Consider the following 27,518-nt stretch of genomic DNA (forward strand, 5'->3'; position numbering starts at 1 on the left):
TAAGTCCTTTCTCTCCTCTTTTACCTCCATCTCTCACCCTTATTAGATGCTCTCTCATCGCCTGATTTAGTTCTTCTTCACCTTCCCCTTGATCTTGTACACATCTCCATGGTAACATCTACTATGAGTGTCATTTGAATCCTCCCTTATGTCACCTCTGACACCAGCTAATTACCACGGTGCCATCAAATCTTACTCCATAAAAAACTGCAACATGCAAAAGAAAATGAAAAACAGTTTCCTGGTCTGTCTTCTCTCACACTCAGTTCTGTCTTCTGAAGTCTGTCAAACTTCAGCTGTCATTTCCTGAGAGGTGCAGAGCTTCTCTCAGACATACTGTTGCTTTCATGTCAACAAAAACAGAGAGTGTAGTAGAAAGTAACACTTTACTGATTCGTATAGCATCTCTGAAGAGACACACACACACACACACACACACACACACACAAACACAGCTGAAATCTTGTGCATCTTTCCACGCTGCTCCAATTGTGCTCTGTAGGCAACAGCTGACAAACACTTTTCACTCTCCTCTGCCTTTGTTTCTGCGTGTTTCCACATTTCTTATTCAGCAGTGCTGACTCATTATGTCGGGATAATGAGGAGGCTATTGTAATTGTTGTGGCTGAATTATTTACAACACATTTGGGCTGTTACGAAACACTTGTAGTGTTGTTCTGTGCAAGAATATCAAATTGACATGAATCAGCTGGAGTGTAAACAAATCTATGTGCTTCAGAAAGTGATGTTAAGCCCCTGAAGTCTTTTACTAAACATCAAAGCAATTTAGTGATGAAGGCGGGGAGGACACTGATTGACTTTGCCAGGTGAAATGCCCTTAATGCTACAAGCATTCATGAGACAATATATGGATTTGTCAGATTGTATCAGTCTCACTTGCTATCACTGATTATTCGATGTAAAGGAGGCAACAGAGTAGCTGAAATTGTTTCCAACACTTGGCAAGGATGTTATTAAAAGATCTGTCTCATTATCCTGAATCACAAACGAAAGAAGACGAAAAGAGCAGCCTCATCCAAAGCCTAAGTGCTACATCGGTCATGACACTGCTGTTTTTCTTGTACATCAAGTAGCTTTATTTTTGGATCCAAAACTTAAGGGGTTTGGTGCTAAAGTCAAAATGATGGTGTGCCAGTGATCCTGAGTCTTGTTCAAAGGTGGCAGGTTTGCACCTCTTCTATCATGCTGTGATCCATCTGAACTCTCTAGCGTCCGATACCCTGGTGAACCCGGGTGTCAGCTTGAGTCAGCAGCATCCATGGGGTCAAGCCACAGGGAGACGGCCGCACAGCAGATGGATCCCAGCATGCTGCTACAGTTACATCCTCCTCTCACCATCCAATAGATCCCTCCTCTTCATCACAGCCACTGATCTGAGAAAATGTGTGTGTGTGTGTGTGTGTGTGTGTGTGTGTGTGTGTGTGTGTGTGTGTGTGTGTGTGTGAGAGAGAGAGAGAGAGAGAGAGAGAGACAGGCACGTGTTAGCAGGTTCTCTCCTCTCAATAATAAGAATTGGCTAGAGAGAGACTAGCAATTATGTGGGATGACAACAGATGGTATCTTATTTGCTTGGGAAATGATATAGTAAATGCTTTGCATATCATTACATTAAACAATGAGTAAAATAACTTTTTTCACATCTGTGTAACACATAAGGTCCACTTGTCATATCAGCTTGCAAACTTTAATCAACACCTTTCAAATTTAGCTGGTTGCTTTTAATAAAAGATGAACTGACTGTGAAAATCAGAGCCGATACGATGTTAAAAATTACAATTTAACAGATAGCCAATGTTAAATACTTTACTTCTCTGTAATTCTTCCTGTCTAGGCCATGAGATTTTATGTATTGAAATTGTAATAAGCAGCCCCTACCAGTTCCTCCTTACAAGACCCTCTTAAAATGTCAACACAACATGTCCAAATACTGCATGCTCCCTTTTTCTGTCATGTTTGCATCGCACATTATTTGCGGATGGGCTGATGTCAGTCAACACGGAAACATTAGCCAATTCAAAATAATCAACTGAAGTATACTGATGAATAAACAAACAAACAAGGATATGTACTTGGATTGTACTCTGTCATCAAACAATCAAAAAGACACTGAAGATGTAAAAGGCAAGAAAAGATTGTGGAGATTAGCTTTCTAAAGCAGAGTACACACTAGAAGATAGTAGGGCCACTTTTGGGTCTGATTCCCCTAGTCCAACAAAAGTCAGCTAAGGCTCGAGTTTTTTTGATGGTTCAAAAGATTATCTTGCCAGATTTTCCTTTAGAGTGAGGAAAGTAAAGAGTGATTTTACTTTTTCCCATCTGCTCTGAAGACAATCTGAGACACCCCAATTTGAAATTGTAAATATTAAAAAATGTTCAATATTTACGATCAGATACCCTGTTGTGTGGGAGGAACCCTGAGAGCAGCCAACACGTCCTCTGTGGACTGTCATGTGGAAGGAAATCACAGCCAATTGGGAAGCTGGAGGAAGCACAACAAATGCAGCCATGGATTCAACGGTGAACATGAAGTTTGAAGTTAGTTGAACATCAGAGATAGAGGTCAAACTTATTGATTTGTGGCAACAACACAAGTGTTTAGACAAAGTGTTGTGTCACACATACCACGATCAAAGTGACAAGCAGAGGAGTTGAACAGGAATTACTACCACAATGGATATAGCCGGTAGCTAAGCAGCTAGAGCAACATTTAGCTTGACAACCGTCCCATCGTGCTGCATGTTTCTATACTCTATATATATATACATTTGGCAACAAGAGATTTTGAGAGTGTAGACTTACATCTGTTAAAGTAAAGTTACATGACTAATACCTTTTTTAAAATCCAGAGTCTCTCAGAAGTAAAGGTGGTGAGAGGTTCACCACTCTGAGGGACTGGGTGAGGAATAGTTCATAGATTCAGAAAAATGTAAAAATCATAAAACTATTCAGAGAATAAGATGGCCTGGATTACTGGGCTCACAGACAGTACTGCATTGAACGCAGACATGACTCTGTAGTGGAAACAACTGCATGGGCTTGAAATAACATCTAAAAAACATTGTCTGTGAACACAGTTTGTTGCTGCATCCACAAGTTTAGGTCAAAACTGTACCATGCAAAAAGGAACCATATATAAACATGATCCTGATCCAGCTTCTCTGAGCCTGAGTGGAACACTTTTATGACAAATCAAAATTTGACATTCTTTTTGGAAATCATGGATACTGTATCATCCTCTCCAAAGTACGGAAGGACCACGTAGCCTGTTATCAGCTCACAAATCAAAAGCTAGTATCCCTGATGGTATGTATGGGGATACATTAGTGCCCACGGCATGGGTAGCTTACACATCTGGGAAACCTGTTTGTCTAGTTCAACAATAATGGTGCATTAATGTTGAACAAAATATGTAGTATTTGGAGCAACATTATGCTGCCAACCAGACAATGGGACTTTTTCAAGGAAGATTAGCATATTTCAGCAAGAAGATGCCAAACCACATTTTGAGTGCATTACAGCAGCATGGCTCTGAAGAAGAGTCTAGGTGCTTAACATGCCTGCCTGCAGTGAAGACTTGTCATCCACTGAAAACATTATGCACATCATGATTAAAAGAATACAACAAAAGGAGACATTTATCTTTTGTGCAACTGAAATCCTATGCCAGGCAAGAGTGGAACATTTCACTTTAAAAACTCAAGAAACTGCTCTCCTCAGTTTCCAAATGTTTAAAGAGTGTTGTTAAAAGAAGAGGTGATACAGCACAATAATAAACATGTCCTATACCCCCACTGTTTACATTGTGTACTGCTTTTACAAAATATTAATTTTCTTTTTAGTTTCAATGGTTCCCTTTAAACACAGTTAACAACTACATGTTAATATCTTCACCCTAATAGCCAGAAACCTTCAGTTTCTAGAACTTTATTCAGTGTTTTTTCTTCAACTTTTTGTAGATATTGGCTCTGTGTTGAATTTAAGATGGCTGTAATATAATACTGCCTTTATCACTGCCTGAGAAGCACTCTTTATTTCTGACATGACACCCGTACTTATTACTGGCATTGATTCCTGCCTAGGAGTGACAACTTGCTCCTTAGTCCCACTGTCTAAGTAGGCAAGTACTTGCTGTTCTGGATTGTGAAAGCTTAATTTCATGCACTGTTATCAATCACTCCCATTACCACAGCCCACATGCATGTGACAGCAGAGGTAATAAAAGGAAAACTAAAGCACAGTGTTTATGATGGAACATGCTGCGCTCGTCTATCTATACTTTAAGCCCTGCTCTCGCACTCTACTCGTAAGAGTAAAAGGCACAAGTGTTTTGATTGATAACCCCTCCACTGTATCATTTCAGTCCTTCCCCGTGCATTTATGCTCTCCCTCAGTAACTCCTTTGTTCTCTCTCACAGCTCTCTCTATTGCCGCTCTCATTCAACCTTGCCAGGTCTATAAATACAATGACAAATCTGGCAGTGAGTTTGAGGGGGGACTTTTTGCAGCGCTGCGCTCCATTTGGAGAGACATAGGCACAACATGGAAACTGTGCAAAACAAAGTAATGTATATTTCACTCCTGCTCTGTTATAAGACCAGCGGAAAGGCCGGGCTTAATGAATATAACCGGAGTAATATGTTGGAAATGTCAGAGGAGGCGGTGCAGCCTAGTTGAGATGTGGTGTGAGGCTGGATATCAGTGTCCAGATCCTAAAGTGATATTGTAGTTCCATTGCCCTAGTTACTGGATCCAATTTAGGGCATCGCTCAGCCTTAAATTTGTACCTGTCTGCAGCAGCAGGGAAGCCTAGTAAAGCCGTAACAAGATGAGCGATCGACTCATCTGTTTGTAATGGGCCTGAGCTCGCCGGACAGCGCTCATAATTTGACCCGGAACCAGCTTTGACAGAAACAGAGCGCCAGATTAAGATGTATTCTCATCACACCTCCCTCTTCTCCTCCTCCTCCTCTGCCTGCAGCCTGCAGCCCCAGCCTGCTCCCTCTGACTTTTCCCCCGCTGGCCGCTCTTATTTGCTGTAAAATTTCGCATTAACCTCGTGTAACCTGTCCACCAAAAGCAACTTTCCAATCCGCAAGCACTCTTCTCAGAAAGATAATCATTTTCCTTGTCATTTCTTCGTTCAGCCCCCTTCCATCCAAGAGATAAACTTTACCACTGGAAAGAGCAACAATTTGCAGCAGGAGCTCCTGCATCATAGAGACCTTATGATCCCATTCTGCAGTATCAGACGTTTAGGAGATGAGGTAAGCCTGTTTCTTCTGGCTCTCTCTCTGGTTATCGACCTCCCACAGGCACACAAGCACAACGATGAAGGCTCCCTGGGCAAAAAGCATCAGCTGCGCTTCAATGTAGTTTTGGGTCTAACAATCTTTTTGACAAAAAATAAATCACATCATCAGCAAAGTGAAAATACAGATGGAGGTGCGATTAGGAGTAATTGAATAAAAAGCCTCTCAGAGGAAGAGAAAATGAAGGTAGACAGCAGGTTTTATGCCTCAAAATGCTTTTTGTTTCTTCTGTCTGAGTAGCAAAACTTACATCATTTTGTTTGCTTTGAGGACATCAGTAATCTTCACAACTTTTCCCTGTGATCCATTGTTCTATCTATTGCTGTTGTCATACCTAAGCTTTCCAAGGACAGTGAACAGCTGAAAATAAAAGTCCTGCTTGGTATCTCAGTTAGGAAGGTCACTTGCAGAAATGAAGGGCAAGAAGAGAGAAATACAGGCCAGCAGGCAGTAAAAGGGGATTACAGGTTTTTGTGCGAGAGACAATCCAGGCTGTAATTATTATGAATCAGTTTAGCAGCAGACAGGCAGCTTTGCAAAGAGACTGAGAGTCGTGAGACTGCAGATCGTTCAGTCATGTCGGACAGACTTTGCTCGCCTGTAGTCATCAAAGTCCTCGGCTCAATGACCTCTGTTCAATTAAAAGCCCATTAAGAAAGGGGTGCCTGGTTCCTGCATTTAACCTCACTTCTGCAGTGCTGCAGTCACCTTTCGCCCGCAGGACATCATTACAGAAGGAGAAGTAGAAATCAGAAACATGAAACTATCGTATATGCTTTTTCAGGGAGAGAACAGCAGCAGACTAAAGCAAGAGGAATAAAACGGCTTCTACGGTTTTATGACCACACCAGGTTTTATGAATAATCCAGAACATGAAGTTACACAAGCTGACACGTAACTCATCAACTGGACATTATTGGCAACACAAGATGTGATGAAACTGAACTGTGGCGATTTAACCAGCACTTTCCTTAAAAGCTCCAGTGGGGGACTTTTAGTTGTGTTGATTTTGGCACCCCCTGTGGAGAAATGGTACCTTTATACAGCAAATGATGGTGTGCTCCTTTCAGTTTAAAATCACACACTTGTTTCAAAGTTACTGAAGAATAATCAATATAACTTCAAATTTTACAGAAACAGTTACTTCAGGGGATATAAATACCATCAAAATAATAACCTCTGAGTTGTGTTAGCCTGCAGTAAGTATTTACAGACTAGAACCAGCACAGGTATTGGTGTAATTAATCTAGCCTACATAAGAGGAGAACAGGTAGAAAGGTTTAAGAAGGTGAAAGGTACAGTGTGTAGAAATGAGAATAATCAGTGACATCTAGTGGTTAGATTCTTGACAAAAGCGCTCCCTTGCTCACCCTTTCCATTGATGAAGCAATGGAGGCCTTCAAGGACAAAGTTCCTGTGATACATGATGAGTATGATCCTCCATTTGTCTAGTTTTTAGAATCAAAAGCTTCTCAATACACTCCATTTCTGGTAAATGCAGCTAAATACTATACACTGCATCTTTGAGTTTTTGATTGTGCTTGGTTTGGGGGAGCTGCAGCATCCTCATTGTCCATACTTCCCAGCGCTATGCATTGGCTGATTCTAAACCTCCTACATGAGAACTGATGAACACAAAGAAATAGGATAAAAAATAGACGGCTTATACCTCGGTGCCACTTGAGGATAGTTTCTATGTTTTCATAACACTTCACTCCTTAGAATAGGAACAGAAAAAACGAATAAATAGGTGTGCAAACATAACACTCCTCTGTTTTAGCACCTCATTACACTCCGACTGATCAGGGAGTATCACCACGCTCACATTCTAAAGCTCATTCATGTTACCATGGTTACAGAGGGATTTTCATGGATATATGTGTTGCTTTCAGCATACAGACAGAGAGAGATTCCCTCTTTTCTTGCGGGTCTCTAATCATCCAACATCCATCCAACAGAAGAGCTCCACCAGAGCTCCTTTAGAAGTACGCGCACCTTTTCAGGGAGTCTCTGCACAACTGTTGGGTCAACATCAGAGTACTTCTGACAGCTTATATACCAGCTTTAATGAAGCAAACCTCCCACACAAACACACCAGAGTTCATTAGACACAAAACAACTCTAAAAGTCCTCCATAGTGCCAAAACACTGCTGGCAGTAAAAGAGTTTTGAAACCACTTTTCTTTCTGGGAACACTTTTTTAAACCAAAGTACTTTGATGTTTCTCTTGTTCTTCAAAGAGCTGATACAGTGACGTAATCCAGAGAAAGCAAAGACCTCTATGTTTCAACTTGGTAGTGTATTGATTTCCATGGAGCTACACAACACATTTACAAACCCCTAACAGACAGCTTTACCATGGCTAGCTGTCAAGGGCCTTGTTTGACATGACAGGTGTTGTTTGGGGGTGGAGGCTTTGTGCTTGTTTGAGCACAAAGAATAATAAGTATAAAAAAAAAATGCTTTGTAAAGGATTAAGTTAAAAAAAAAAAAAAAAAAAAAAAAGAACAGAGACAAATCTGCAGTCCCAACCCAGGAAACTACTACATCCGTATCACAAAAAGTCAGGGGAAAAAACGCTTCCTGAACCCCCAGCACTCACTCCTCTTGTGTCTTTTTTTCCCCTTTTTTGTTGAACCAGTTGATTAAAAAGAGGAAATTCCTAAAACCCTTCCATTCCAGAGGCACTCTCTGCTGACTTTATTAATTAGCAAGCTCCTTTTTCCTCCCCCTCCTCCTCCCCCACTCTCGCTTCTCGCTTGTCTAATTTTTCGGGGTATGAAAAAGAGCTCAGAACAAAGCAGCGCAGATGAAATGAATTGTTATCCCCGCTAAAGCCCTCAGAAACTTCTCTTGGCCGTCAGATTTGCTCTCATTGCCTCCGCCTGTCGCCATTGTTCTTTGACATTGTGTGATATGAACGCCACTGGCGGCGCTGATCGTCCCCCTCCCCAATCCCTCTCTTACGGCCCTCACAGCTGCGGATCACTTTCTAAATATAAAAGTTATTTGAAAAGGACCATTAAGGCAGCTTGCTGCGTGTCCACTGGGTCTCTTTCATTGAAAATAAAGTAATTCAAGATTTCTTTTGTTGTAACATTATTACATAGCTCTTCAGCTGTTACCATGGTCTCATTTGTGTCCTTTCAAGTTGGGATTAGGCGTGTCTAAAGTCATTTTCTTTTGTGCGACTCAGAGGCCCTGAGATGCTCTGTGACTAGAGTGACTGTAATACATTGACAAAAGTGTGAAGGAAAGATTAAGCAGAGTGAAGAAAGAAGACAGAAGAAGAAGATGACACATATTAAACAGGAAGATGGTGTGTGAAGAGGGAGACTCTGGGGTAACCATTAATCAGAGAGCTGAGAGTGTCTTGACAGCTGATGGTGTCAGTGCTGCAGGCTTTCTTGGTAGCCTTGCTAGCTTGTTGTTTTGTAGTTCAAAGTTGAACTGGTAAAAATCTGCAGGACAACTCAGAAGAATGGACCGTGGTGCCTGATCAATGGGATTTCATTGTTTAAGGCTCAAAAAAGTCATAATCAAATGATGGGTATGGTTGGCTGATGATAAAGACTTGAAACTCATGCAAAATAACTTGAATCAGATATTGACAGAATGTATTCAAAGATTCTTAAACATACAGTGAGTCACTCTTTGGTTTCGATCAAGCAGGCTGGTTTGGTTCAGTTTACTTTGGTACACTTTGGTAGAGCAACCCCAGATCTTGTTTGCGTTTCCACGGCCAACCATACCCTCACTGCAGGGGTGTAAGCCGGATAGTGATAGCCGCATCACTATAGTAACAACATATCATCATAGCAGCAAGACACAGTGTAGCCTACAAGATATTAAATGAAGAAGAAGAACACAAAGGGCAGCAAAAGATAAAATATTTTCTCTAGGCCTGTGAAAAAAAGCCTTGAAGTTACTCCAAATTTACAGTAAATTAAAAAAAACCCTAAACCTAACCCTTATCCTAACCCTTACCCGAATCCTACTCATAACCCTAACCCGACTCATAACCCTAACCCTAGTCATAACCCTAACCCTAACCCTTACTTCAGTTGGTTCTGGTTCTTGTTGTGCTTGTTTGAGTTGGTTCTGGTTCTGTTTGCTTGCATTTGGTTCTGGTTCTGTTTGCTTGATTTTTGTTCTGGTACTGGTTGCATGAGTTGGTTCTGTTTCTGTTTGCTTGAGTTTGATTCTGGTTCTGTTTGGTTCTGTGTCGGTTCTGGTTCGGTTCTGGTGCGGTTCTTGTTCAGTTCGGTTCTGGTTCGGTATACTTAAGTTTGTTCTGGTTCTGTTTGCTTGAGTTTGGTTCCGGTTCTGTTTGCTTGAGTTTAGTTCTGGTTCTAGTTCTGTTTGCCTGAGTTTGGTTCTGGTGCTGTTCGGTTCTGGTTCGGTTCTGGTTCGGTTCTGGTTCGGTTCTGGTTCGGTTCTGGTTCGGTTCTGGTTCGGTTTGCTTGAGTTTGGTTCTGGTTGGGTTTGCTTGAGTTTGGTTCTGGTTGGGTTTGCTTGAGTTTGGTTCTGGTTCAGTTTGCTTGAGTTGGTTCTGGTTCAGTTTGCATGAGTTTGGTTCTGGTTCCAACCCTAATCCTAACCCTAACCTTACTTCAGTTGGATCTGGTACGGTTCTGGTTCTGGTTCGGTTCTGGTTCGGTTCTGGTTCGGTTCTGGTTCGGTTCTGGTTCGGTTTGCTTGAGTTTGGTTCTGGTTGGGTTTGCTTGAGTTTGGTTCTGGTTGGGTTTGCTTGAGTTTGGTTCTGGTTGGGTTTGCTTGAGTTTGGTTCTGGTTCCGTTTGCATGAGTTTGGTTCTGGTTCTGTTTGCTTAAGTTTAGTTCTGGTTCCAACCTTAATCCTTACCCTAACCTTACTTCAGTTGGTTCTGGTTCTGTTTGTTTGAGTTGGTTCTGGTTCTGTTTGCTTGAATTTGGTTCTGGTTCCGTTTGCTTAAGTTTAGTTCTGGTTCTGGTTCTGTTCGGTTGTGGTTCTGGTCCTGGTACGGTTCTGGTTCGGTATGCTTGAGTTTGGTTCTGATTCTGTTTGCTTGAGTTTGGTTCTGGTTCGGTTCGCTTGAGTTTGGTTCTGGTTCTGTTTGCTTGAGTTTGGTTCTGGTTCTGTTTGCTTGAGTTTGGTTCTGGTTCGGTTCGCTTGAGTTTGGTTCTGGTTCTGTTTGCTTGAGTTTGGTTCTGGTTCCATTTGCATGATTTTGGTTCTGGTTCTGTTTGCTTAAGTTTAGTTCTGGTTCTAACCCTAACCCTAATCCTAACCTTAACCCTAATCCTAATTCTAACCCTAATCCTAACCCTAATCCTTAATTTAAGTTGGTTCTAGTTCTGTTTGCTTGAGTTTGGTTCTGGTTCTGTTTTCTTAAATTTGGTTCTGGTTCTTGTTGCATGAGTTGGTTCTGGTTGTTTGAGTTTGGTTCTGGTTCTGGTTGCGTGAGTTGGTTCTGGTTCTGTTTTCTTAAATTTGGTTCTGGTTCTGTTCAGTTCTTGTTCGGTTCTGGTATGGTTCTGGTTTGGTTATGGTTCGGTATGCTCGAGTTTGGTTCTGGTTCTGTTTGCTTGAGTTTGGTTCTGGTTCTGTTTGCTTGAGTTCGGTTCTGGTTCGGTTCTGGTTTGATTCTGGTACTGTTCGGTTCTGGTTCGGTTTGCTTGAGTTTGGTTCCGGTTCTGTTTGCTTGATTTTTGTTCTGGTTCTAACCCTAACCCTTATCATTACCCTAACCCTAACCCTAATCCAAACCCTAACCCCAATCCTAATCATAACCCAAACCCTAACCATAACCCAAACCCTAATCTTAACATTAACCCTAACCCTAACCCTAATTCTAACCCTAATCCTAACCCTAATCCTAACCCTAACCCTACTCATAACCTTAACCCTAACCCTAACCCTAACCCCAATAGTATCCCTAACCCTAACCCTAATCCTAACCCTAACCCTAATTCTAACCGTAATCCTACTCATAACCCTAACCCTAACCCTCATCCTAACCCTAACCCTTATACTAACCCTAATCCTAATCCTACTCATAACCCTAACCCTAATCCTAATCACAACCCTAACCCTAATCTTAACATTAACCATAATCCTAACCCTAATCCTAACCCTAACCCTAATCCTACTCATAACCCTAATCCTAACCCTAACCCTCATCCTAACCCTAATCCTTACCCTAACCCTTATCATAACCCTAACCCTAATAGTATCCCTAACCCTAACCTAACCCTACTCATAACCCTAATCCTAACCCTAACCCTCATCCTAACCCTAACCCTAACCCTTATACTAACCCTAATCCTAAACCTAACCCTAATCATAACCCTAACCCTAACCCTAACCTAACCCTAATCTTAACCCTAACCCTAATCCTAATCCTTATCCTTACACTTACCCTACCCACAGATGGTCATTTCATTCCTTGTGGACTCAACATGACAGCATTTATACTTATCAAGTAATTGATCTTAAACGCTTTCAGCAAATTAACAGTAAAAAGACTCACATATCCCTTCGAGCCACCAAATAGTATCATAACAATGGTGTATGCTGTTTTGTAATGACACAGCACAATTTTATAATTTATTAGAAATGTATTCAAATTATTTCACAGACCCCCACGCTATGGTTAGTGGACCCCCAGGGGACCCCCAAGCTCTGCCCGATTCTGCTGGCCACACTATAACTTAAATATAAGACTCTTTGAATCAAAAGAGCACTCTACAAGGTTCATGTACCATAAAACATAAACAATATACCCCCGTTTTCTGTTAATGCATGATTATGAAGTGAAGGAGAAAAAATGTGAAAAAAGCTGTGCAGTGTCGTTGTTTTTTCCAGCACAGCGTGGACTCAACTTTCAATGAATGGGGATGTGTTATTTTAATCGGGTCAGGTCGCACGCAGCCATGTTGGAATAATTTTCCAGGACTATATGTGATTTTCCAGGACATTTTACTTTTTCTCCCATTTTCAAGGTGTTTTCCATTACTGGAAAACTGGTCAACTGTTTTCCAGGTTTTCCAGGACGCGCAGGAACCCTGGTATAAAAAAACTGTCAAATGAGAAAATAAAAAATATGTGTCTAAACTGCAGAGCCTCTCTAGTTATCCTCCATCATGCTCAGCCAGGCAAAATTGCACAGACCAGCCGGCGCTGATGACGTAGGAGACGCACATGACTGTTGTAAACACAGAAAAGCATAGAACTGAGATGAATAGATGCCATATGGATCGGCACTATATATCGGCCCCATGTCACCAATATCCGATCTAGCTTTTTGGGTCCGATCTAGCCGATATCCGATACCAGGATCTGATTAGTGCATCCTTATCATTTATCCAGTACTTGACTTCACTACAGGAACGCAGCACCGTGGCAGCAGATGGCATGTATGCTGAGCTTGTTTGCCTAAGAGAGGAGAATAATTCAAACCCTGCTCTTCCATGGTAAGATGGATCACAGATAACTTCAGGAAGATCTGACAGCCATTGTAGATTTGAAATAATCGGGGGCTCTTTATGGATATAATGCATTTCGATTCAATCTTTTACTGGACTTGGATTGTGGAGTCCATTTCCATTCCAGCAGGAAGGGGGGTAAACTGTTTGACTTTCAACTGGTCTTGACATTAAATTAATGTGAACTACTGTGTATTTGGAACTGAATCAAGGGCTTCATTTTAAGTCAACAATAAAAAAATAAACAACACCATTAATCTAAGTGTGCCCACCTCTGTTGACGGGTTTCTGTGTGTCTAGCTCCAACCTTAAAGGGTCAGTTAGGTACACTTGGTACCCAACAGAAGGGCGTCAAAAAAAGTAGAACAGTAAAGAAATACAAATAATTGTGTACTGTACCAAACCGGACTGAACGTGGTCTGCTTGGTTAAAACAAAGCTTTACAGTCTTCCTCAAATCCTATAGGCTACTGTCTGACAATACTATAGTCTCTAAGGACGATGGCAGATTTCCCTGTAGATTTCAGATAAGCAAAAAAAGATATCCCTTGAGGCTTCCTGATGAAGAGGCAAAGAGAGGTCAAATGTCTCAGAGATGTTAGGTCAGTTGCCAGCTGTGCAGTTTTGACACACTGGAGCTCAAAAGCTGCTCTATAAGAAATAAAAAAGGTTGCAAATAATTTCTCTATGGTCATCAGCCATTAAAGTGCTAATGTTACCTGCTAACTGTATTAAAGGTGACATATCACGCTTTTTTCATCAAAATATATTGGTCTAAGAGGTCCCCAAAACATGTCTTTAAAGTTTATGCTCAAAAAAACACTTTGAAATCAGATTTTGGTCTGCCTGAAAAGCCCTCTTCTTCAGTCCTCCTCAGAACACTCTGTTTTCGCTCTGACCACGCCCCCTCAGGAAGTGGATGTGCCTCGGCTGTCCAGCACGTTGATCTAATGTTTACATGTTGGCTGAATATACACGGCTGCTCAGAGATCACGTTACTTCAACCCTCTGAATCTGATCCAGAATCTGATCCTGACGGAGAGGCGCCTGTAGCAGGACCTTTCTGAAGGATTGGTCACAGATTTAGTGTTTCTTGTTGTTTTATTTATCAGTATGTCGACGTGTGTCTTGGTACACAGCTACGAACATGTAGCTATGTGGCAATGCTAACTAGCGCTAGCACTTATCCATGATAAATAAAAATCATCCACTAGATCTTCAAATCTGCAGGACTGGGGAGTAAAACCGATCTCTACCAGAAAGGCAGCGGGACCTTTCTGAACGATTGGTCACAGATTTAGTGTTTCTTGTTGTTTTATTTGTCAGTATGTCGACGTGTGTCTTGGTACACAGCTACAGCTACAGCTATGAACTTGTAGCTATGTGGCTATGCTAATTAGCGCTAGCACTTATCCATGACAAATAAAAATCATCCACTAGATCTTCAAATCTGCATACGTGGGAAGTAAAACCGACCTCTGCCAGAAAGGCAGCGGGACCTTTTCTGAAGGATTGGTCACAGATTTAGTGTTTCTTGTTGTTTTATTTGTCAGTATGTTAACGTGTGTCTTGGTACACAGCTACAGCTACAACATGTAGCTATGTAGCTATGCTAACTAGTGCTAGCACTTATCCATGATAAATAAAAATCATCCACTAGATCTTCAAATCTGCAGACGTGGGGAGTAAAACTGACCTTTGTGTTTATTGAGACAGCCTACACCTAGCATGCCTCCCTCCTAAGCTCCTTGTTACCACACATTTGTGCAGGTAATGAAAAACGGAGGGGGGATTTAGTATTATTTTAAACAGTCTATGGGCTGAACAAGCTCCGAGCTCTGACTCCGTGACAGACCGGATATTGTTGTGACGTAACAAAAACACGGAAGTCTGAAACGGCTCGTTTCACACACATTTACAGAAAGGTGGAGAAATCAAAACAGGGGCAGAATGGATTTTTTTCATTCTCGGGGGGTTTGTAGACATGCCAGGGACACATATTTCAGGTAGAGAACCATTAAAAAGTCAATTTAGCATGATATGTCACCTTTAAGGTGACTAATGTAAAGTAAACACAGAGGATGAGAAACATGTGCTTGCCTGAATTTTGTTTACAACACAATGTCGTCACGCTTCTCAAAGTCACTGCTATATGACTCATGTCATGTTAGGTTGGTGCAACTTTACAACATGCCATGTGCTGCTGAGAGCTGGGCACACTGAGTGCAAAATTAGTGTCATAAACCACCAGGTGTAGAGAGAAATCCCCCGCTGGATGCCGTTAAATTTAAAAGAGTGACATCTGCACTTTTTGTGTTTAAAATGGGAATCACTGAGAGGCAGATTTGATTCTTAGGACACTACATGTATCTCACCAGCACTTCAACAACAGGTTCTGGCCCCGGTGTGTTACATAGTAGCTCTAAACTCTCCATAGAGAGTGAAGTTATGGGAAAAATACTGACTTAAAGTTGAGAGATATTTAGTGAAATCCATTGACTAACCTGTCTCTGACCCGTTCCTTCATTCTTGTAACCCAACAATTCACTCTGCTGCTGCATGTATTAAAGATATACATATCAGATTTTCTCATTGTCATCATAAAGGGATTTAAATCCACATGGAGTCAGTGAACTGTTGAACTGAAGAGTCTATGCTTAGCAAAAGCATAAAAATAGCATGTGTGCAGCGTGCACTTTTGACCTGGTCTGGGCGAGCGGGGAAAGCTTGTAAATCCCAGTGATCCTCAACACTATGAATTAACTGCACAGCCTATGATTTCTGCCTCACCATGTCCTACAACTCAACTATTTTGGCACAGCAAATGTCCTGAAGAGTCACCACCATAAAAAAGAAAAGAAGACTGAAAACACTGTGTTCTTGATGAAAATGCTATTTTCCTGGCAGAGAGCTGTCCGCACATTGTGTGCCTTCATAAAAATAGAGCCCATCAACTGTAGCAGGGACCAAACTGGGAAACCTTCCCGTTACAGGTCTGTCTCTAACATCATACAACCCCGCCAGAGGGGGAAACAGGTGTAGAGTCGTAGATGGAAGGAGCATGTACAAGACAGAAAATGAGGAGAAACAGGAGGTGGATTCACTTTTTAGGTCTGTAGTCTGGGATGCTTCTGTCCAGGGAGATGCGATCACTGAGCTGAGCGTTATAGCCGTACTCCTCGTATTTCCCCTCAGCATCTCGACTGTCCTCTCCCAGAGTGGCAGCAGCTCCCCCCTGGCCAAGGCCTCCGGGGCCCTCAACTAGCCCCATGGGCTTTGCCAAACCTGCAGAGGAAAAGACACAACAGAGAGACAGATGAGCACGGCAGATTGCAGAAGCAGACACGCAGAGAGAGAACAGGGAAAGACGGGTGAGAAGAGAAACCATGCAGAGGCCGGTGATTGACATTTGAACAGAATCTGAGGAGATTGGTGTTTGGCAGATCCGAGACACAGCCAGGCTCATCCAGAGGGCATCATTACACTGTCTGTCTGTGAAAAAGCTGTAAAGCACCCACATGGACAGATGTTACATCAGAGGAGAGCAGAGCACAGGCTGAGAAACACTGAGATACAACAGCAACAACAGAGCAGTATACATGTAATACAACTGTATACAGTCTCAGGAGGACTGAGGGCATGGGAGAAAAGTTAGGAGGATTCTAAGGACTCATGACTGACAGGGGCCCTGAAAAATATAAGAACACTTGCAGAAGTTAAATCGTTATGAGATATATTTTCACAGGGCCCAAACATCCTGGCAGTGCCACTGAGTGGTGGTTAAATCTGGCCAGAGTGGGATTGGTAAAAAATGCAAAACAGTATCATTAAGGATTGTAGTGCATGCTGGTCAACATGGTTACTGTTACTCCTTACTGGTCCATAGCTTCTACACGGAGTAAGGTGTTAGATGCCTTTTGACTGTTTCTGAAAAGGTTTGTCACAGGAGACTTTAAAGTTAAGAGCACATTGATTCAAACAGTATGTAGAGACTGAGTGGACTGGACTTTGTATCAATCCATTCAATTATTTATCCATTCATAACTTCAGCCACTAAGCTGCAGTGAAGTATTGTAGTTAATATACTGCACAGTGTTGATGATTGTCATTTGTGCTAGTTTGAGGTTTTTGAGCTACAGCTGAAAATAAGACCCTGTACAACAATTGGTTCCTAATCAGTAATCTGTTTAGCCAAAGGGCAAACAGTGAGTGCTGTATTACTCCACCTCAGCCAGGTGTTTAAAGTATTGTTAATTAACATTACATCTGGAGGTCTTTGTCCTAATTAATAAAGCCAGTACCTCTTAATTGTACAGGCTGCCAAAGCATATGTCAGGAGACTGTTAATTCACTGGTAGCATGATAACTCAATACACCATAGTAAGTTACTGTTCTGTGGTAACAGTGGTGGTGTGAAGACATACAGAGAGCAGTGAACAGTCTAGTTCAAGTCAAGTTCCCATCACTGTTTACTTCTGTTTACTGTAGTATAAAAGCAGCATCACACACATGGTCATGATATAGTACTGAATATTAGCATGGCTGTGTTTATATTCTACTCCAAGCTCGTGACCTGTGATAGCAGTTACATATATCTGCTTTTATTTTGATTATATGTCAAGTTATAGCTCAGCTCTACTCTAATGTTCCCCGTTCCCATTTTTGGGATTTAAAACTCAGTTTAAAAAAATACAAAATTCTACAGACAACTTCAGTCCAACAAGGACTCTCCTTGAATGCCCCTTTACACCCTCATTAAAAGCATTATAGAGATAGTGTGTAAAATGCATAACCTCAAAGTGTACACACAGGTCCTCTTATCTCAAGAAAGGAGGCCAGACTGCGTCTCTGAGTACTAGGTGTTGGTGACTCATAGCCAGTTCTTGGCCCCCTCATGTTCAGTTACTTTGGTCCAACACAACCTCATTCAGCGCCAGATTTAATGTGTCCGACTTAAAATACCCCTCTGCTCTCATTAAAATGACTCATCGATGTGATTTAACAGACCGTCACTTTAGTGCTCTGACAGTGACATTTCCAAAAGGGGGGCAGAGAAACGGGGCACAGAGTCAGAAATGAAATCTTGGCTGGTGAAAAACATATGTCTGTTCACTGAGTCAGACTTTAAAGGGAGTATGGAGGTTTTTCGGACAGGAAGGAATCCTAAACCAAATGTTTTACTGGTGCATTTTCAAGCAAAGTCAAACGTTGGGTTATTGATATTTGGTTTAGAAATGTATTCTAACTAAGATTTTTTTTTCATACATCCTAATACACATTCATAATGGAAATAGCAACACACTGGCAAACATGACAAAATGTATGCTTTGTTTACCAAGTATCTGCTTATCCCCACTCATAAGTAAAATAACTTCAGTTGTGCTGAAAATGAAATATATTGTAGGCTAATTCTAAATGGTCATTTATTTAACTGCAGTGTAATGATCGTACGATGATGCATAGTGCTTATAATCATTTAATTCTGCTCTCACAACTGATATATTATTGCTACTGATGCCTTTGTACCACTATTATTAATACTTGTGACGGAGCGGCACAGTCACTGACTGTTGGCAGTGCACGCATGAACACACAAGCACACACACTGACGCACACACATACACACTAAACTCTCCCTCTCAGTTAGTGTCTCCATTCACCTGGTAAACCACACCAGCATTCCGCTGTCCTGCTCATTCCACAGGGTACACACATAGGAGCTCTATTGTCATCTTACACATACATTTTCACTGTGTCCGGTCCACTTACCAGCTAGGGTGCACTAGATATGCGCTCTGTCATATCATGCCGTGTTTTGAAACAAGGAAACAGAGTGCAGCGCTTCCGCAGAGTTAGTAGGCAGCTATGGCGGGCAAAAGTGATCACATGGTTCCTGCAATCTGATTTTTTCCTGTTGCCATTCATGTCCTAAAAATGTAGTTTGGCATTAAATAAAATGCCAGCTAAATGTTTAAAACATCTTTGTACAATGTGCTACGTTTTAAAAGGTTAAATTGCTTCAAATGTTAAGAAAATATGTTTTTGGATAAAGTTATATAATCTTTGACACTAAGCCGGAGGGGCTACAGGATTTAAAAAAGGGCAGTTTTGGGCTCTCTACCCAGTCTTGCTGGTTGTTGCACCAAAGGTAACTGCTCAGCCGTGTTTTCAGTACTACTGTTTTTTTCTTCCTATGGTAATTTAAGAGTTATTGAGGACCTCTTGCCTTGTTGGTGATTTTTGTTAATAGTATTTTCATTTTTTTTGCACTTTGGGAGGCCAATAAACGAATAAATTCCACCTTTACCTCATTTTTCGATTACGGCTGTGTTTTACACTTGAAGTGATTGGTGAAGAAAGAACCTAGCGACAATGGTCATATTCTATTTATGACTTGTAGAGAAGTTCATGTAAATATCAGTTAATAGAACCACTATAAAGATTTGCATTGTTACCATAGGTCCGTATCATAGGTCTACTGTTATTGTCTGTCTATCCAGCCGTCCTCCAGCCTCTATCCACCGCTCCCTTTCTGCAACCTCCTCTTATCCTACTTACACTCTTTGATTCCACAGAAGACGTGTGTGCCACGTTCCATTTGCATCCCAGTTGTACTCCATCCGAGAGCGTGCGCCCTGCCCCACTGGAACTGTTTCTGGAGCAGAGTGAAGCTTAAGCTGCTGGACTCAGATCACACGGGAGAACCCCACAAGATCCCATGGGATTACCAAAGACACGTTATAACAACAGTGTACAGAATACACCATAACAGGTTACTGCCTTTCAGTGGTTGATTTACTATTCATTTACACACCACACCAGCTTGCTGTGGAATCATGTCAGCCCATCCAGACAGGGCAAGTGGCTGTTCACCATCAGTCTAGTTCTGCTCAGGGTTTCTGCATGTTTAAAGGAATTTTGTCCTTTATACTGTTCTCAAAATTTGTAGTGTGTCTGCAGGTTATGGATTTATGTTGGTTCTCCCCAAATTACAAAACATAGAGTAAGGTTGACACCTGCTTCTTTTGTAAATTGTCCTGCAGTAAGTTTGGTTATAATTTTGCGCTGCATTAATGTAGATTGAGAAATCAGGGGTGCTGGTTAAGCTCAGTTGGCAGAGCAGTTGCCAAAGAGGCAAAATCCACAGCTTGTCACAACCATTTGCATGTAATCACTGTTCTTTCTTACCCACACTTAGTGTCTCACTGTCCAATGAATGCCCAAGGCCAAAAAACAAAAACTCTAAAAGGGAAAAAATGATTGATAACTTCTTAGAAAGGAAGCCTGGTTTATTTTGTTCCTTGCATATTGTTAAACAAGCCTTAATAACCGAAGATGCGAACACAAAGCTTATTTTACTATTTTGATAGACTACTCAAGATTTATATTGTAGTAAATGTTGAGAGAAAGTAATTAGATATACAATTATGGGACATCGAAAAATATAAAAGGCTATCCCTTAAGAAAGATGTACACATTTAAATGCACATCGTACATGAAGACCCTATAGTTCAGTTTGTTTTTGACAAAAGCATGTTGTCAGCTTTCTTCCTATCGGTCTCTGCTGACTTGACTTGTTAAAATTCCATGAAACTGCAGGATAATATCAGATAATTGCTATGCCAGCCAAGCTTTCAGTGTGGCCTCCACAGAAACATTGAGCTGCGTCTGTTCTCCACATCAACAGATGGACACACAGACAGTAAGTAAACAGTGCATACCAATGAAGAGCTCAGCTCTCAGCTTCGGCCCTCCAGGAGCTGCAGAGTAATCACCATATTTGGATGGCCTCGAATCCTCGGGTGCTACTGAAGATTTGTAATTGGAGCTGAATGGCTGCAAACTGGCTTCTCCCGCGAGAGGGATTTAGAATGCCCTGCACCAGCCAGTGTGGTGGCATTTTGACAAGCATGGGTGGGGTTCACGTCATGGACAAGCCATCTGGCATAGCGGCATAGTGTCACACTATAACACAGATACCCTCCAGGGCCGGAGACTCGAGTCTGGAGGGCCTCTATGTCTCTGTGTGAGTCTTGGAAGCAGGACAATATAGCTGCCAGCTTTGTTTTCTGCCTTATTTTGCCTCCCATCGCTTCCACTTCCTCATCTGATGGAAGAAAACTCCATTACGGGATGAGAGGCCTAAAAATCTGATACACTGTCTTCTATCTGACTGAAGCACTTCAACAGAAGTTTTAAGATATGACAGAAACAATCTCAGTGCAGAGCGTTTGTTTGTGGCATTTAAACAACTGACGCACATTTGAGGCCTTATCTAAAAACTTTATTAATCTCTCCAGCTGCTTTGATAACACCTGGCAGCCTGTTGGAAGTACTTTAAAGGAACGCATACATAGATATGTGTTGACCTTATTGTATAAACAAAGTTATCTTTGATTATGTTCAGAAGAGAACTCACTAGATTCATACATTTGGGAAGATCTGAATAATTAGTTCACTTATTGGCCTCCATGTTGTCTACATTGCAATGCAGTCTTGATAGTGACGTCACGCGGCCACATTTGCACAGATAGAAACACATACATTAGCTATTGCTTCGCCCACTGAAAAATGAAAAAGGCTTGAAGAAAGAAAAGTCTTGTTTCAATGGAAGAAAGAGGTTCAGAAATGGCTCATGTTTTTGTTAACATCACACAACCAATAAAACGTTGGACTCGCAATTGTTCATAAGCGTTGAACTTACTAAGTTACTTTGGAGGAATCTAATCACAATAATAATTTACATCCTCCATTTAACACTGAAACAAACAATTCATTGAATTTTTAATACAAATCTGACGTTTAGAAAACAGTCATCCAAAATATTGCAAATGCATGATTTAAGCAATAGCAAAACCCAAAGCTGCTCTTACACAGAATCATTTTTTAATCCACAAATGGGTTGTTTGCACACAACACAAACAGGAGCTTTTAATACATTTCTTTAGAGGAAGAATTGGACTGTGTGTACGTGGGTAGAGCATCGTGATAACTCAGTAAGGATTAAGAGCTATTCCCCCGACGACTGCAGGAGTTAAAAATGTATGTGCACTGATCCTGTGAGGCACTTTGTATAAAAGCATCTAGCAAGTGGGCTGTTATGTTCTGGCCAAAAAAAAAAAGACGACAATGAATAAAAGCCAACACTGTGCACTTGTGTGCTGCACCCTGCATAAAATGCAAAGACACTCTTCGATGAACTGAAACAAATGTGTTACATTAAGTTTTTTGTACATGTCTAGATATATTTACAGTCAAGTAGTGCTTCTTCTACTATTCCCGGTGCAAGATTCACACTACTCTCACATTAATACTGTCACCCCCTCACTTCAACAGTCTAAGCTCAACATCCACATCTTCCAATCATTCAGAACCATCACCTGGATGTGCGTCCCTCAAAAATCTAACACCAATTTGAATATCACTGTGTCCGAATATGCCTCAGTCTCTGTGATCTCTCCCTAAAATCCATTTGTCCAAATCTATCTGACACACTACATTAAACTCATAACCGCAATGAATTATACAGTAACCTTCAGATAGTGTCTGATTTGGCCTTTATAAGATCGGGTCCCACACTCAGAGATTCATTTTTAATGAATGATTTAAGAGTGAGAGTGGATTTATGTATGTCCAAAGTGATGCAGCGGAGTTCTAAATATTGATGGGGAGGGGATCCAGCAATTGCTTGAAGAAGAGGAAAATAACGGCTTCTATGGTCTAAAGTCTTCAAAGGCCAAAACAAATCTACGAGCAGGAGGACAGGCTGCACTAATTCTAGCACTGCCAATCATAACAGCAGCTGGCATGTCAGGAGGATAAACACTCTGATTTGGAAATTGGTAGCACTGGACCCCTAAAATTATCTCCAAACAATGGATTGTTTGGATACCTACATAACACTGCAAGAACACACAAAATCTGTGACACAGCAGCACACACTGCAGAGGCAGGACTCGCTACATTCAACTGAGGCATCAAACTTCAGCTGTCATACAAGAAAGAAAGAAAGAAAGAAAGAAAGAAAGAAAGAAGAAAGAAAGAGAGAAAGAAAGAAAGAAAGAAATAAAGAAAGAAAGAAAGAATAAAGAAAGAAAGAAGAAGGAAAGAAAGAAAGAAAGAAAGAAAGAAAGAAAGAAAGAAGAAAAAAAGAAAGAAAGAAAGAAAGAAGAAAAAAAGAAAGAAAGAAAGAAAGAAAGAAAGAAAGAAAGAAAGAAAGAAAGAAAGAAAGAAAGAAAGAAAGAAAGAAAGAAAGAAAGAAAGAAAGAAAGAAAGAAAGAAAGAAAGAAAGAAAGAAAGAAAGAAAGAAAGAAAGAAAGAAAGAAAGAAAGAAAGAAAGAAAGAAAGAAAGAAAGAAAGAAAGAAAGAAAGAAAGAAAGAAAGAAAGAAAGAGCTTTATGCCAAGTCTAAAGGAAAGGTGAAGGATGCATCCAAGTCTGCAGAGTTTCATTCACATGTGATGGGAAGACTTCATTCTGCAGAGTCCTGTGTGATTATTAGCTCATTTTATCATAACATGCAGGAAATGCATTCTTATGTACAACAAACAAACAACCTTGATGCAAAAGACTTAAAGCTGTACTCTTATGGCAGAAGTTTACTAAATGCTACCGGGGACTAGAAGCCAGCTGTAAAATACCTGGCTGCAGTTTGTGACATCTCAACTGGAGCTGTCACAAGTATGATCATACATGAAAGTTGAAAGTGGACGTTGAGCTAGCTAGAGTAGTGCTTTAACTATAGTGAAGGTATAAGTTGAAGAGGAGATGACTCAAGGGGCAAAGGGACATTTTTTCGGGCAAATGGTGAGATGTTTGTAGGGACAGACGGATCAATGGGAGTTTGCACCTTACTGTCTCAAAATCCCAGCTATTTATTCCATGAGGTGCACGTGTGTGTACTGTAGTGGGGGTGCACATTTTAAAAGGCACCATTTACAATAAAGTTAAAGGTTTTTATTTTTAGGGCATAAGAAATAAACTTCTCCTTTTGATACATTTATACAGATATAGCCTTAGCTTAAAACCTTTGCTCACTGATACAAAAAAGGACAATATATTTCCACGTAAACAGATTTTATAATTGTGTTAATGTTTCATAAACTGCCTGAGACCAGGCTGTAATATAAGTTGTAATGTGCATGTGATGAGGGAGGTCAAAAGGTTGAAGTGCTTTTGAAAATAAGAAAAACAAACAAATAAAAAAGGAAAATATTATAAAAGAAGAAGATAGTGTGGCAATGAATTGACTTTATCATTTAACTGGCACCAGGTGTGAATGTAGCAACACATTGTCATTGAATTCTCTATTATTATTATTATTATTATTTAATAGCGTTATTATTATAATTATAATAATAATAATAATTATTATTATTATTATTATTATTATTATTAGATGATGATGCTGAACGATACAACCAAAAAGCTAAACAACCACCAAGTCAGAATCTCTGAAGTACGATGCAATTCCAGTTGTAAGGACACCTTCAGATAGGATTTCTATGCCAAATTATGGCTAAAGATCAAAGCTTTCAGGTCTGCAGGTCTATTATCTGGTCATATCTCAATCACTCATTCACTCACTGTGAATATCTAAAACACGTTGGTGCCATTTAATCAAAATTCTCAGAAAATCATGATCAACAATCAAAGCGCAGCAAGCAAAAGTTGATCATTTTTAATATTTAATACCCAGCCTGAAATATACTGGCCTTCATGTTCCTCCTTTATTAATTTCATCATTGAATTCTAGTAATAAAATTACTCATGACTCTGGGTCTACAAAGTAAATAAGCAGAGACCTGGCTCCGTCTGAAAGAGCCATTATTTTCTGAGGCTGAGAACTGATTGTCAGGTAAGTTGCAGAATTCATTATCATGATTCCTCAAGGCTGAGCAGAATTGATTCTTATCTGTTGCTGAAACTGTTTTGTCGAGCAGACCAGAGCCTCATCTCCCTGTCATTAATGGAATATATTTCATATCATCGGGATTCCAATCGCTGTGATGTGGTGTCCCTGCAGCCGCCATTACTCCCTGCACGACAACATATAGTCACACTGCGATGCCTATCATTAAGATACAGTCTGAGCATCAAGTGTGTGTCAGCGTGGAGGAGAGAGAGTGTGACATTTTTCACTTCTCATCAAGTCTTTGGCCCTGCAGGCTTAGAATATAAACAGCACTGGTTTCTTTGCCATAATTGGGCATTACAGATAAGAAGCCTATCTGGTGCTGCACCTGGGCATGCAAGGCTGCCGTCCCATCAGCACCTACGCACCAGGAGAACGCCAGGAGTGACATGCATGGCTGATGACAAAAGCATCCATGCAGCCATGAGCTGAGCTCAAACAGTGACACACCAAGCAGTGGTCAGAGGAGTAAAGTGAATAGTAGCGATTTCAATAAAAGCTGGACCAATATCTTGTTTTTGAGGGGGTTTATCTTTGGAGGACTTCAGTCCTGAATGACAGAACAGCAGAGAGGAGGGAGGCAGTGAATAGAAAACCAGGTAGTTTCATTTGAGCTGAGCAAAAGATTAATTGAATTCTGAATAAGTATTAAAATGACTCATTTAATTTTATTTTACAGTCTTTTATTTTGACATAGCTTACTCTTGATATGGGACATTTGCCATTGCACTGACCTCTCTGGTTTATTGTAATGGTGCACTTTTCCTCTATCTCCACACCATTGAAACGAGTAAAACCTCAATGATATCCCAAGCTTGGATCAAGGTCCTAACACATTATTGATTCAATTAATTAATAAGCTAACTGCTGTTTTAGCCTTCTCAAAAATCTTAAACCTGGCTTTACACTAAGAAAACATATGATCTGTAATTGCAATGTTGTTATCTGAGCCAGCACACAGAGTTCAGTAAGGACTAATGTATACTGAGGAGACTGATATATCTGATTGGAACTCTGACAGGGTGAGCAGGACCCTGCCTGTAAGATGAAAAGACTTGTATCATCCTGAACTTCTTTACAACATGTTTATTACATTACCATACAGTAAGTACATGGGTACTTGCTTAAGGAATCAATATTTTTTCACCAAACGTTGAGTCAGAAATTAACTGTTACTTCATGCATCATCTTGCATGTTGCAGATTTCCTTTTCATTGCCTAAAGTATTTAGGTCTTTCCTGCCTTTTCTCCATTGTTTGTCTCTTTTCTTGGTTTTCTCAAAACAAACAATGCTGTGGTACTTGAGGTCTAGGCCCCTGACTCAAATCCAACTCAAGTCCTGATTTTTAGGACAGGTAACTCTACTCAACTTCATACAGACTCAGGCAAGGGCTGACACATGGTCACCTGAATGCACATTTATGTGGCGTCTTCCTCAGGAATGCTACCAGGATTCCTGAACTGATTTGGACTCAGGTAATGGGGATGGGACTCACGCTCATCTTGGACTCTGAATTGAAGACTGGGGGACTCAGACTCAACTTTGGCTCAAGATTTGGTGAATCAACTGCAGCACTGAAACAAACTGCTGTCACATTAGCCAGACTTCTTTTGGCAGAGTGATATGACCACAGTTAGTCAGAGTCGTTTATCAGAGCCACATCCCTGGCAACAATGTGTTCTTCATAGGAACGGTTTGCTGTTGAGAAATAACAGGTTGTTGCTTTGAAGTAATGACCAATCAGAATCAAGTGTTAGACACATCAGTGTAAAAAGCATAACTAGAAAATATACTTTACAAAAAGAAGCTGAGAGAGAAGTGAATCTGTTCTTTAAAGAAGAATTGTGTGTTGGACATAAAAAGCCTTCTTCAAAACTTCCACATGAACACTGAACTCAAATTCTACATCAGTCAAACTTTGTTCCTCCACGTATCCCCTTCTGTCTCCTTCCTAATAATGGCAGCTAATCTTATTTGTGTCTGGCGTTCATTAAGTCAGACTACTGGGCTTTAGCAGGTAAGTACCACATGGAGGTATTTGTTGGTTCTAATGCAGTACTTAAAGGTCAAATCGCTGCTTCATAAGCCTGTTAACAAGCTTAAAACCACTCATCTGATTACCCGACGACGGTGGCCTCCACTGCAGAGCAGTGCGGCTGATAACCCTCATGTTGCTCATTTCTTGCTGAACGGGCGGCTGATAAAGCTTGACCGTTGTTTTCTTGTTGGGAGTCCAGTGACCATCCATCAGACAACCATAAAAGAGGAATTCTGCTACTTGTTTATGTCCTTCAAATCTAATTGGGCCTCACTGCAGCTCCCACGGCCTGCCATTGGTAGGCAATAAACAACAGAGGGAATGGGCAATTACTTCATATCGCTGCTGGACATGGTAATAGTTATTGGCGCACTGAGTCCCCCTCTCACCATAGTTATTCCCACTGGCCATAGAATACAATTTGTGGCCTGTGCAGGATTCAGAGAAAGGAGAGCAGTGACCTGGGATATGAGGATATGATTAAGTGTGCCATTAAAGAGCTCAAGACAAATCATGGAGGGACTCTGACAGCAAGCGAACGCTTCTTGGCTCTGTGTAATCTTTGGTACACACTGCTACTGTCAAGGAAAAATACACAACCGCAGTTGTTTCCATTTCAGTTTCAGACTTTGTTTGCACAAGCTCAAATTGGGTTTAGGACAACAGCCTGACGTTGAATGTTATCATTGGTGGATAAATGTTATTTGTTTGATTAACTTTAGACTCATACTCAAGAAGGTTATAGGTCTCCTTTTCTACGTGGAGGACAAG

The 27,518-nt window shown here is 40.9% G+C and overlaps 1 protein-coding gene across 2 annotated transcripts in view; it reads right to left on the bottom strand.

Annotated features, from left to right (window-relative positions):
• Positions 1-27,518, bottom strand: part of galnt9 (polypeptide N-acetylgalactosaminyltransferase 9) — a 138,741-nt gene that overhangs the window by 92,414 nt on the left and 18,809 nt on the right. For both annotated transcript variants that reach the window (XM_034692643.1, XM_034692644.1), the window contains exon 2: positions 15,900-16,080. In XM_034692643.1, the coding sequence (XP_034548534.1) occupies positions 15,900-16,066 (167 nt within the window). In that variant the 5' untranslated portion in view covers positions 16,067-16,080. The remainder of the gene's footprint in view (positions 1-15,899; positions 16,081-27,518) is intronic.

Source organism: Notolabrus celidotus, chromosome 9, assembly GCF_009762535.1.
Source record: "Notolabrus celidotus isolate fNotCel1 chromosome 9, fNotCel1.pri, whole genome shotgun sequence".
Lineage (NCBI taxonomy): Eukaryota > Metazoa > Chordata > Actinopteri > Labriformes > Labridae > Notolabrus > Notolabrus celidotus.